Source organism: Pteropus vampyrus, unplaced genomic scaffold (assembly GCF_000151845.1).
Source record: "Pteropus vampyrus isolate Shadow unplaced genomic scaffold, Pvam_2.0 Scaffold261, whole genome shotgun sequence".
Classification (NCBI taxonomy): domain Eukaryota; kingdom Metazoa; phylum Chordata; class Mammalia; order Chiroptera; family Pteropodidae; genus Pteropus; species Pteropus vampyrus.
The window spans coordinates 1,265,402-1,277,989 of record NW_011889042.1 but is presented as its reverse complement, the minus strand read 5'-3'; the positions used below and the strand labels follow the sequence as shown (position 1 = coordinate 1,277,989).

The 12,588-nt window shown below is 32.8% G+C and overlaps 1 protein-coding gene, 1 non-coding gene and 1 pseudogene across 5 annotated transcripts in view; 1 reads left to right on the top strand and 2 right to left on the bottom strand.

Annotated features, from left to right (window-relative positions):
• INTS2 (integrator complex subunit 2) overlaps positions 1-12,588 on the top strand; it is a 50,678-nt gene that overhangs the window by 25,914 nt on the left and 12,176 nt on the right. For 3 of the 4 annotated variants that reach the window (XM_011375033.2, XM_011375032.2, XM_011375034.2), the window contains exons 16-19: positions 5,123-5,227; positions 7,568-7,732; positions 8,788-8,989; positions 12,195-12,320. In XM_011375033.2, coding sequence (XP_011373335.1) covers positions 5,123-5,227; positions 7,568-7,732; positions 8,788-8,989; positions 12,195-12,320 — 598 coding nt within the window. The remainder of the gene's footprint in view (positions 1-5,122; positions 5,228-7,567; positions 7,733-8,787; positions 8,990-12,194; positions 12,321-12,588) is intronic. The other variant, XM_023520400.1, reaches the window with a different exon arrangement.
• Positions 10,898-11,016, bottom strand: LOC111729437 (annotated as a pseudogene).
• On the bottom strand, positions 11,223-11,341 carry LOC111729431. The gene has a single exon (XR_002776235.1). It is a non-coding gene; the product is annotated as a 5S ribosomal RNA (ribosomal RNA).

The following is a 12,588-nucleotide window of genomic DNA, read 5'->3' as shown; positions in this document are numbered from 1 at the left end:
CTTGCTTAACTCTCTCTCAAGCTTAACTTCATTTAAAAACAAAGTCTGGCCTTTTTTTCCTGCTTCGGTTATGTTTGAAATTTCCTTCTTGGTCACCAGCAGAACAAGACACATCTATGATGCTTGGGAAACTGTAATGTTCACTAGCTCTAAATTCCTGAACTTGAAGTTTTTCTTTGTACTTGATAGTTAGTTAATTTTTTTCTTCTCAGAGAAAGTTAATGCCAACTGCCCTTTTCAAAATGCAGAAACTTTTAAGCAAACATTGGCAGATGTTTTTTCTTGGCAGCTTGAAGTTTCAGAGCTATAAAATCAAGTTTTAACAAAAAGGGATCTGTAGTTACATAACTACATTGTAGAGTAACAGTACAAGAATTTGAAATTTATTTCATACTTACCTAATTGTTTATATATCTTGCTTAATGAAAAGGAACTGGTTTTTAAAATAAGAGCATTTATTAAAAGTGTGTTTACTGGAGGAAATTTAGGAAATGAGAAAAGTACAAACACCAAAGTGTAAACCACTCATAATTCTCTGCCCAGAGGTAATCACCATTAGAATTTTGCTAGAAAACCCTTCAGTCTTTGCATATATGATATCTTTTACCAAGTTGGAATCATAAGACAAATGACCCTTGAACAACATGGTTTGAACTGCACAGGTTCACTTATACATGGATTTTTTCCAATAAATATTTGTACTGTTTTTTTGTTTTTTTTTTTGTTTTTTTTGGCTGATAAATAGGTTCAATGATACATTGTTCTTCACACAGATGGCTACAGAGACAAACTAGAATCCAGGAATATACAGCTATGCAACACAGACCAATTAGCTAGATCTAAGATAAAATGGCTTCTTAGAACTACCCTGTAAATATCATAGCTCTTCTTCCATCCAAAATGACCTTAATCTCTCACATGAAAACAGCTATTGAAAGGGATCCAGAAACCTAGCTTTATGGTCAAAAGTAAAAACCAAAGGAAAAATAGCAATTCATTGGTTAGTTGGTGAAAGCAGGGAATCTGGTGCCTTCCGCTGTACTGCTTTGGTCTTCTTACTCTCTTGCTCTTTTTGTCCCTCTTCTTTAGCCCATCCATGTTAGCCCTCAATAGGTTTGAATAAGCCATCTGAACGTATTCACGTCTTTGGAGCTCACCACAGTGCTGATCTTCTTTTCCCCATCAGTAGCTTTTAACATACACTTGTCTGAGAACTCAAAGCCCTCCATAGAACCTTTCCTTGGAACGGGTTTAGTTCAACCATCATAATTCAGGGTGAGAAACACACTGCTCAACAACTGACACTCCTGGAAGAGCCTAGTCAGCTCCGTCAGGAACTGCTCGCTCTCGAGCCACACCATCTGGTTCCGAACAGCACTATCTCAGTTCCCTACCTCTACTGTTCTTGATCTGGAATTGGGAGCCTGTGGATAGAGAGGACCAACTGTATGCGTGGATCTTTAACACTTTTTACAGGGGACTTTAGCTTCTGCAGATTTTGGTATCCATGGATGGAGAAGGGGAGTTGGAACCAATTCCCCTACAGATACTGAGGGATAGCTAGTTTTGGGAGACTCTGAAGTTATATGTGGACTTTTGACTGAGCTAGCATGGGGTGGTGTGGTGGTTGGTGCCCCTAACCCCTGAGTTATTCAAGGGTCAACTATATATGTTTTTAATCTACCCTTTCTATTTAATAATACATTTTAAACATTTGCCTTTTATAGTAAAGTTTTTTCTAAAACATCATCTTTAATAACTTTATATTTATTTATAAATATGTACCATTAACAAATTCCTTATTGTTGGACATTTCCAAATTTTGCCATGATAAATAGTGGAGGAATGAATATCCTTAGAGCTAACTGTATACAACAAGCATGAGTATTTCTGTCCTTATGACAGATTCCTAGATATAGAACTACTAAGTCAAAGATTTTGAAATGTTATAAGATTTAGTAAAAAGGCCATATTGCCTTCTAGGTAGGTCATACCATTATAGACTTCCACATATGTATAAAATGTGTCAATTTTTAATAATATTCGGTATTATCATTTTTTATGGTGTTTTTAATTAAAGAATTTTCTGAGGAAGAAAATCTTTCAAAGCAAGGTGCTAACCTACATAACTAATCACTTACATTTTTTTAGGGCATTATTTTATTTTTAAAATTTAAGTATACCCTTAATTTTGGTGTAAAGTATGTGGTACAGATCCAATTTTATAATTGGCTATTTGTCAACATCACATGATAAATTATCATTTTCCTATTACTTTGGAAAGTTGCTTTAATACACATCGAAATTTTATGTCTGTTTTTGGATTTTCTTCTTTATGTTACACATTTCCAGTGTCTTTCACCATCATTGTTCTTGTTCATTATTTCTGTCTGTTCTCACATACTTACGCTTTCACTTGACCTTCGTAATGATTTTGTGAAATTTCACAGAAGAAAGTTATACTGGGATTTTCATCAGAATTATTTTAAACTTATAGATTAATTTGGAGAGAATTTTCATTTTTATAACTTTAAGTCTTTTCATTTAGGAATATGACAAAATTTTTTCTTTCTAATTAAAATGTAATCTTCTTGAAGGCAGATTTTTGTCTGTTTTGCTACCATATCTAGCATCTAGACTATTACTTGATACATAGTAGGCACTCATTTTTTTTATGTCAATAAAATTTTACTTTATATAGGTTCTATATCATCTTCTAACAAATTGTCACCAGTTATAGGAAAGGGATTGACATTTAGTTTGGATTAAGTCAATATCTGAATTTCTTTGAGTACCATTAAAAAATTAATTTATCAAGTAAATATTTTTGGCAATTACTGAGATAATTTTTTTGGTGTATTTATATTATTCATTGCATAATTAATATCTAACTGGAATGATCCTTCTTGCTCTTGGTATATTATTTTAGTATGGTGCTAGATTTGATTTGCTTTTTTTAATATGATTTTTTTTCCCCATCTCTCTTTAAACAAATGAAATTGACCTTTTTTTTCTTTCTTTTCCTTTCTTCCTTTTAGGCTTTGGTATCAAGTTTACTCTAATTTCATAAGTGAATTAGTTTTCCATAGGATTTTTTTTAAAGATTAAAATGTCATGAAAATTAGGAATGGTTAAAGAAGTACAAATTAGCAGTTTATAGATGGTCACGGGGATGGGGAACATAGCATAGAGAATGCAGTTAGCATTAATGTAATGGCTAAGTGGAGAGCCAGAGGAGAGAAAGAACAATTAGAGGGATCGTTTTATAAACTATATAAATGTCTAACGAATGTCCTGTGTACTTGAAGTAATAAAATAATTTTTCTTAAAAAAAAGGACGTTAACTATAAAAAAAGAAAACTAGGGGCAATGTAAATAGTATTCTAAATATTCTACAGTTTTGTTGAGGATGAGGTTAAATATTAGATTTGAATGTCGTATATTGGAGGAAATTTGGAATTGTGATTGTTCATGCTATATATATAAAACCAATGATCTTATCATAGCCCTTTCATAATTATAGTTTAGTTTTTTACTGAAGGATAAGAAATATCCTAAATGTATTTCAGACATGTTAAAGAGAATTAATTGCTTTAGGCAGGGCTTCACGGGCTGCTAGTTTTTTGATGGGATCATTTAAATGTGATCAGAATTTTATCTTCAATTTCATAGGTCCAGAAACTCAAATATTGATACTTTACTACTCTAGCTGACCTTGAGGACTCTAAATCTTAATAATACTAGTTTACATTTGAATGCTTGCTATGGGCCAGACACTACTTGAAACACTCTACTCATGTTATCTTATGTAAATCCTCACAATTCTATGAGATAGGTGCTGTTGTCATCTTTATTTCACAGGTATGAACACTGAGGCCCAGGGAAGTTAAGTAACTTCTTTAAGTAGCATGTGTCGAAACCAAGATTTCACCATCACTGGAACCTATATTTTAACTGCCTTCTGAAATACTTTCTTACTCAATTCATAAAGATTGGTGTGGAAAACTTGGACGCTAATTTATTAACTTAGAGAGATTATATCTAATCAGAAGTGTATGGTCTGTGTGGGCATTGATTCTCAACCTTTATTCTTCCACTTGCATTTCTATACTTACTGTCTTCAACCAAAAAAAAAAAAAAAGATGTTGAGCTTTACATTTTGTGGTTTGTATTTGAAAAAGAATAAGTATGTTGGATGTGCTTTTTAAAACTATGAACATCTGGTTGAGATTCTCATGTAGTCCTATGGCATATAAGCAAAGTACCTTGGAGTGAGACGAGGTGCCAGCCATATAGAATATGGTAGAGATGAGCAGAGAAAGATAGTGTTGAGCAAGGACCTTTACTCTGTTGGATTTAGGAATCTGCTGAAGGTTTTTGAAGGTACAGAGAACATGATCTGGCTAAATCTGTATTTTGATAAGAGGACTATGGCAGCAATGTGAAGGATGGATTAAAGAGAAGAGAAATTGGAGCCAGGGATATTGGGCCATAATAGATATTTAAGAAAATGTTGAGTAGGCATTGAATTAGGACAGCAGAAAGAACAGAAGTTAAGATTGATTTGTTTAAAAAAAAAAAAAAAAAGAGTGGTCTTGTTAGCAGGTTGAAGGTAGAAGTTGTGAGAAAAGGGAGTCAAGTTTATATTGCCCAACTTCTTAAAAACATCAGTCACCATTATAATTATACTGTGATTAAATTAAAGCTTTTGGAATCATGAAGCTTTAAGCCATGTGGTCATGACTGCATTTGGTCTTCCTAATTAGATTTGGGAGTCTTATCAGGTTTCCTTCCTTCCTTCCTTCTTTCCTCCCTCCCTCCCTCCTTCCCTCCCTCCCTTCCTTCTGAGCATTTCTGCAGATGTCTTCTCTCACCCATTATGATTTTTCTCCCCACTAGTTTTTATTTTGGGATATTTTCCAGATCTTGCCCTTAGTTATGTTCTTGCTCTTCCTGTGTATCCATTATTTGGTAGTGATTCTTCATCCTTAATGAGTTATATTCACAGATTAAGTGAATTAAAAGTAATTTGAAATTATTTGTATTCCCATTTGGATTGAAAGTTAAGATTTCTCTTGTATCTGACACTATTTCTCTTATGCTTTTTATCATTGACTGACAGCTGCCATGCAAAGAAAGCCCAAATCATATTCATCTTCTTTAATGGATCAGATTCCTATCAAATTTCTTATTCGACAGGCTCAAGGACTGCAGCAGGAATTGGGAGGTATTTGTTTTACTTGCTTATTACTGCTAACAATTGTTTAAAAATATCTTACTGTTTATAGTGTTATAAAGTTTAATAGGTGCTCAATGTTAAAAATTCCAACAATTCTAGAATGAAATTCCTCTTAACCTCATTTACTGTGTTATTCCCTGAACCACCTTCATACTCCCCAAACCCTAGCTGTTTTGGTGTGTAATTTCAGACCTTTTTTCCTACAGTTTGATCCATATAAAATTGCAGGTAATTCAAATATTTTTGACCTACAAAAATGTAATTTCATATGATTGAAGCTAATAGATACATATATGAGTAAAAATTCTTTTTTAAAACTATAAATGGTATTATACTTTATCTCCTCTGCGATTTGCTTTTTCCTCTTGGAGTCTTAGGAATCTTTTCTTGTCAATACATGTAGATCTACTATATTGTTTTTAATTGCTTCATAATATTCCATGGCATGGAATTACTATAATATTTTTATTGTAAAACTGTCAGAAATGTAATATTTTTAAATTTCAAAAAAATATTTTAATTTAACACCTCTTTATGTTTGAGTTTTGTTTTTTTGTTTCTTTCAAGCTGGAATTTTCTTTTTCTTTCTTTGATATGGTTGGTTTCAAGGAGAAACATGAACTTTCTTTGGTCACCTTTAGCCAAATGTCTGCATTATATCCTTGCAAAAGTTCTTTCTAAAGAAATGACGTTATACATGGCAGCGTTTGGCAACTAACATGTTTTATTGGAGAGATTATGAACTATAGATTAATTTGACTATTGTAAGCAGTCATTTTTGTGATCGTTTTTGGATAGTCTTAACTTTATGTATACTTGTGCATTTAAATATTTAAATTTAAAAATGATATCACTTTTGATTGTTATAGTGTCTTTTCAAACAGAAACATTAATTTTAAGCAGTTCGTATGAGAAGGAAAGCAGATATTACCCTACTGGGACTAAGCAGTGGTATTATGAGTTGATCTAAGTTGCATAATAAGGGAATGATTGAATCTAAAGTACTTTTTATTACTACTAATACTATTATTACTACTCTTACAACTCTGATGATGATAATAGTATAGTAACAACAATATTTTTTAGACATTTATGTGCCAAGCACTTACTACAGCAGTACTTCATCTATCTAAAAAAGACATTTTTCTAGTATCATTTATTTTCTCATTATTGATATTATACAGTAATAGTCATGAATAGCAAAACTATGCTATAAGCAAAAGTTTAGTGATAAGTCTTTAATTTAGTAAAAGGAAGATTTCCCATTTATTTTGAGCTTCCATAATCTTTTTTTTAAAAAAGACTTTGTTTTTTAAATTATTTTTAATTATTGTTGACACATAACATATAATAATTGTATTCGTTTCAGGTGTACAACATAGTAATTCAACATTTACATACTTTACTAAGTGATTACCACAATAAGTAGTAACATCCGTCATATATAACATATGTATATGTTGTATAACATATTATATTATTATTATTATTATATTCTTGACTCTATTCCCTGTGCTGTACATTCCATCTTGTGACTTATAACCTGAAGTTTGTACTTTTTAATCCCCTTCCCCTTTTCCACCCAGTCCCAGACCTGCCTCTCTGGAAATCCTGTTTGTCCTTAACCCTTCTTGAAGGAAGACTAATGCACCCTCTTGTGGGTATCATCAGTACTGCTCTGGTTGGCTGACATTTAGCTATGTGACTGTGGAAACATTAATAAATGTCTTCAGCCTGTTTCCTTACTGTAGAATGGAGACAATATTGCTTACCTCGTAGGAATGTTAGGGTAAAATGAGAAAATGTACATAAAGTGCCTGAGAACTTTTAGGTACCCAAAGTGGGCGACTTTAATTTTATCCAACTATAGCAATGATTCTCAGCTGGGCTGGAGGAAACGACATGTTCTCCTATAGAAGCCTATGAGAACTTCTGAGTGAGGCCTTTTCCAAACCATATATTATCTCCCCCAAATGGACATTCTTTTCCCTTTTTTCTTTACTCCTCCCTCAACTCTTGAACTGCTGCTATATCAAACATCTTTTCCTGATGGAAGACTTTTCTGTTGAGATAGGACAGAAAGAAAGCTTGAGAACTTTTGAGAAAAGTAGTAGTTTCCAACTTCCTGTGTATCAGACCACTTGCTTATCTTTGTTTAAGCAGATTCCCTAGCTGAACCACTGAACAGAATTTCTCAAACTGTAGTATGCATGTATAAGTACAAATTCCTTTGTCTTGCTGAAAATGAAAGGGAGAGAGGAAAGAGAAGATTAAAGATTTTGGTGTTTAAGAATGACGAATCTAATTGACTTCTTATAAATTTTCAAGGGTTGCATTCTGCTTTACTACGTCTCCTTGCAACTAACTACCCACATTTATGCATTGTGGATGATTGGATCTGTGAAGAAGAAATCACAGGGACTGATGCCTTGTTAAGGCGAATGCTCCTGACTAATAATGCCAAAAACCACTCTCCTGAACAACTCCAAGAAGGTATAGTAGATCAATAATCCTTTACTTCGTTAGTAGAACAAAGAAACGTTAGGCTCATTGAAATGTTCAAATCGTGCAGAATTTTCCTGGGGGTACAACAGTATTTTGGTGAATATATTTTGAGTAATTCTCTTTGAGTTTAAGGAGTTTTAACCACTTCTTTCTGACATGCTACTATATTTCCTCGTAGGTCCTACATTATATCACTGAACAGATCATGTGGTTTTAGGAAGGTCCTAAACTGTCAGAAATAAGTGCCATGGAGTAGAGCAGTGTACTTGCCATGCATTAATAATGTTGTAGTTCAGCAATGTCAAATAGAAATATGATGTGACTCACACATAATTGTATACTTTCTATAGCCACATTAAAAAAGTTAAAAAGAGGTGAAATTAATTTTAATAATTATTTAACCCAGTATATCTAATATATTATTATTTCATCATGTAATCAACATAAAAAACTATTAATGAGATATTTTACTGTTTTTCCAGAAGTCTTTGCAGTCTGGTATGTATTTTATACTTACAACACATCTTATTTTGGACAAGCTACATTTCAGCTGCTGGTAGCTAGATATGGTTAGTGACTATTCTACTGAAGAGCACAGTTGTAGATATTTTTTACTAACAGTAGTCTGCTGGGTGCCTACAATGTATAAAGGGGGCCATCGAGAGGAAGTTATCAAGAAGTTTGAATCCTTCAAATGAATGCTATTACCAAAAGCAATACTTGGGCATATTTACATGTTTCAACCAATTTTTAAAATCAGTCTGAATCACTAAGGAAATGATATTTGTCTTTGAGTTACTAATGCGATTTTTAAAATGAGATATTTTTTGTTCCTTGTGAAATAACTGCACTTAACATGACCTTTTTTTTAAAGGCCTTTATTGTAAGTATAGCCAAAACTATGGCTAGGATTCAAAGTTTTACTTTTTTAAAGCAACATTGTTTTCTTGATTTGCTTGGCCTGTAGTCTGATAGAGCAATATTACTTCCTCTTTGGTAAATTGTATAGAATTTAGATTATGACTGCTGAGTTTTTCTTTTAGCATTTTCAGCTGTCCCAGTAAGTCACACAGAAGTGATGCAGATTCTAGAACACTTGACTCTACTCTCTGCCAGTGAACTTATACCATATGCAGAAGTATTAACATCCAATATGAACCAGCTGTTGAATTCAGGGGTTCCACGGAGAATTCTTCAAACAGTCAATAAACTATGGATGGTTCTTAATACTGTGATGCCTAGAAGGTAATTTCAGGGTATTGTTACATGTAATAGATAAGTAAATAGCAGTGATTATGTACGATAACCTAAACTTAAATGTTGAAAAAAATTGTTAAATATTTGACAATATAAATCCTTTCTGAAGATTGTTAATTAAAGAGTTGTTATAACTTAAAGGAAAAGAATACACTTTATCTTAAGAAACAGAGAAACTTTGAAGTATTTCCAACTTGAGATCGTTCTTTAAAAGTGAGCCCTCATGTATAGTTATTTGTGGCTCTTGTGATTTAGGTAGCCATTGTGGTCATCATTGCAATAGCTCCAAGTTTTGCTGAACATTAAAATTACATGGTGGGCTTTTAAAATTCTTGATCTCCAAGTTTTAACCCATGCCAATTAAATTAGAATGTCCATGGGCAGGAGTCAGGCATTTTTTTTTTTTTTTTAAGGATTTCCTAGATGATTTCAGTGTGTAGCACAGTTTAGAATACATTGGATTAATCATTTTGTCTTTAGTCAGATGGGTGTCTGCTGGTCCATAGATTGTATCAAAGACACCTACCCGGCTCTAAAAAAACAGTACTGGGCTGGACTTAACTTGGGATTTTGATTCAATGAGTCTGGGAATATTCATATTTTAATTTTTAATTATAAGTAAGTTAACTTTTATGTGTAAATTAATTATAAATAAATTAACTTATATCAAATTAATAAATGCATATAACTGAAGAAGTTAAATAGCATATAAAGTCTGCCTACACCTTCCCATTTTAGACTATTCTCAGAGATAACTATTTTCAGTTTGTTTATCTTTTTATTCTGGCATTTATATCTCCCCACATATCACAATAATATGCTTGTGATTACTATGATTTCCTAACTTTTCAGTTTAGAATTTTCTTTTGACTTCCTACTATACAAGATGAAAAGTTAGGATTCTTACTTGCTTCCTCGCCTGTGAGTCCCTCTTCCCCCAAAACACACTTTCCCTTTCTCCATTTCTCCCAACACAGTTATCTCAAAACTTTTGATTAAAGCAATATTCAGTGTGCATATTATTTTTCTCAGTGTGCATATTATTATAATAGCGTTATTTATAGTTGACCTGTGCGATATCCTTTGATTACAATTTTTTTGTTATACAACTGCCCTCCTTCACACCCCACACACAGACCCTGAGTTAATATTTGCCTCTCTTCCATTTACTCAGGTTTTTGTTGTTTTCCTTTTTTTTTTTTTGTATCAATCCTCATCCCCAAACTCCATTATTGAAGGGAAATTTACTTTATAGTTAGTTATAATACATCAGTAACATTTTTTTTTCTTGGAAACATTCCTTTCAGAGCTTTCCATCCTTGTGTTTGAATCTGGAATATGCTCATTAGGCATCCTGAAATTGCTTTTGCCTTTCTTCTTTGTTGGATTCCCATGTTTTTTTCTTTCTTGGTCTAGTTTCTCATTTTAGCGAGTGGAACCCACAGTCAAGTTGTTTCTTGAGAAAGGGTGTTTGGGAGACTTATTTATTTATTTTTTAGATTTGCATGTGTGTAAAGGTTTTTATTCTTCCCCGCACATGTGACTGATATTTAGCCTAGGTGTAGCTCATTTTTCCTTTCAGAAATTTGAAGGCGCCATTCTATTGAATGAATTAGAGCTTCTTTATTGCTGTTAAGTAATCTGATGTTATTCTAGTTCCCAATCCTTTGTATGTGACCATGTTTTTTCTTTCTCAAAAGTTTTAGGTTTTCTTCTTTCATTGGTTTCTGGAATTTATTTCATGATGATGTATTTTGGTGTGGGTCTTCTTTTATTCATAGTGCTGAGTACTTGGACATTTTTAGTCTGAGGACTAATGTCTTCATTTCTGAATGTTTCCATGTATATTTTTTTCTTCAATAATTGTCTTCTGTTCTGAATTTTTTTTTTTTTTTAAAACAACTACACCTGGTATTCCTAGGTGGTCTCCCATCCAAGTACTAACCAGGCCTGACCCTGCCTAGTTTCCGAGATCAGATGAGATCAGGCACGTTCAGGATGGCATGGCTGTAGACCTGTTTTCTGGAATATTTTGTAATTTGAATTTTAAACCTCTTGGTCTCATTCTGAGTTTTTTCCTCTATCTCTAAATTTATCTTTTGAATGTACTTTTTGGATATTTCCTCAATGTCACTTTCTGATCTTTAATTTGAATTTAAAAAAAAATCTAAAAAAAAAGTTATATTCTTAATTTCTATGAGCTCTTTTTTTTTTTCTTTTACGCCTACAGCACCCAGTCTTCCTAGATGGTCTCCCATCCAAGTACTAACCAGGCCCGCCCCTGCTTAGCTTCTGAGATCAGATGGGATCAGGCGTGTTCAGGGTGGCATGACCATAGAATCTAAGAGCTCTTATCTGAATATTTTTAAATGTATCCTGTTCTCGTGTTCATATATGAAATGTTCTATCCTTTAAGGATATTAATTATAGGTTTAAAAATTATTACTTTTTCATTCTTACATTCAGTTTCTTTGGAGTCCCTTTTCTGTTTGTATATTTTAAATTTTTTCAAAGTAGAAGCTTTCTTTATTTTCTGGTGATTCTTGGCTATCTGTTCATATTTAAGACTGGGCATGCTTTGTTTGTGAGATGAGACTGGCGGACTCCTGGGCTTCACTGTAAGAGATCAGATACACTTCATATTGGTGTATCCCTCAGTAATTCTGATATGCAGTCAAGTTAACAACCACTTTTATAGTCTTTTGATGTCTCATATTAAAGTGGCATCTCACATTGAGATTTTGCAATGATAAATATAGAACAGTGACTTAATTTATGGGGCCAGATATAGTTTCAAAGTATTTGGGTAAGTATTATTTCATTTATAGGTATTATATTCCAATTTTATAGATGAGGAAGCAGTTCTGAGAGGCTGAATGACTTACACAGACTCATATAGCAATTATGGTATTACTGAGCTTTTAATTCAAATTTTTATTTGATATGCCATGATTATTTCATTACAGTGGTGAATATTTTTGAAACTATTTTGTGTTTACTGTTTTATCTTCATTTGTTTTAGAGACTTAATAGTGGGTTAGATATCTATAGTTTTTAATTTTTAGAAGTTCATTTATACAAGTTTTCTATTTTTTTCCCCTGAACATATCTTTCAAAGATAGAAAGGACTGAATGGCTAGGGGTTTCAATTATAGTATAGCTGTTTTTGAACATGTGATTATTTTCTCATTAGGCTGTGGGTAATGACAGTAAATGCACTTCAACCTTCAATAAAGTTTGTTCGACAACAAAAGTATACTCAAAATGACCTGATGATAGACCCTCTCATTGTCCTAAGGTGTGATCAGAGGGTACACAGGTACGTGTCATTTGAGTTTCATTTTTATTAGAGAGTTATACTTTGGAGAGTCAAAGAAATTGAAGAAATTCAGTTTTAACTTATATCTAGTGTTCTTACAGGTAACTGGCAGTATGACCTGTGAGATTTTTTTTAAGTTGTCTATGTTCATGAACTATATATTCAGTTTAACATTTAACATGTGATTAATAAAACCTAGTCTTAAAGAAATGTTATTCTTGGTTTTGGCAACTTTCAATAATAGCCGTTCTTTCTCTTAGAGCAAGAC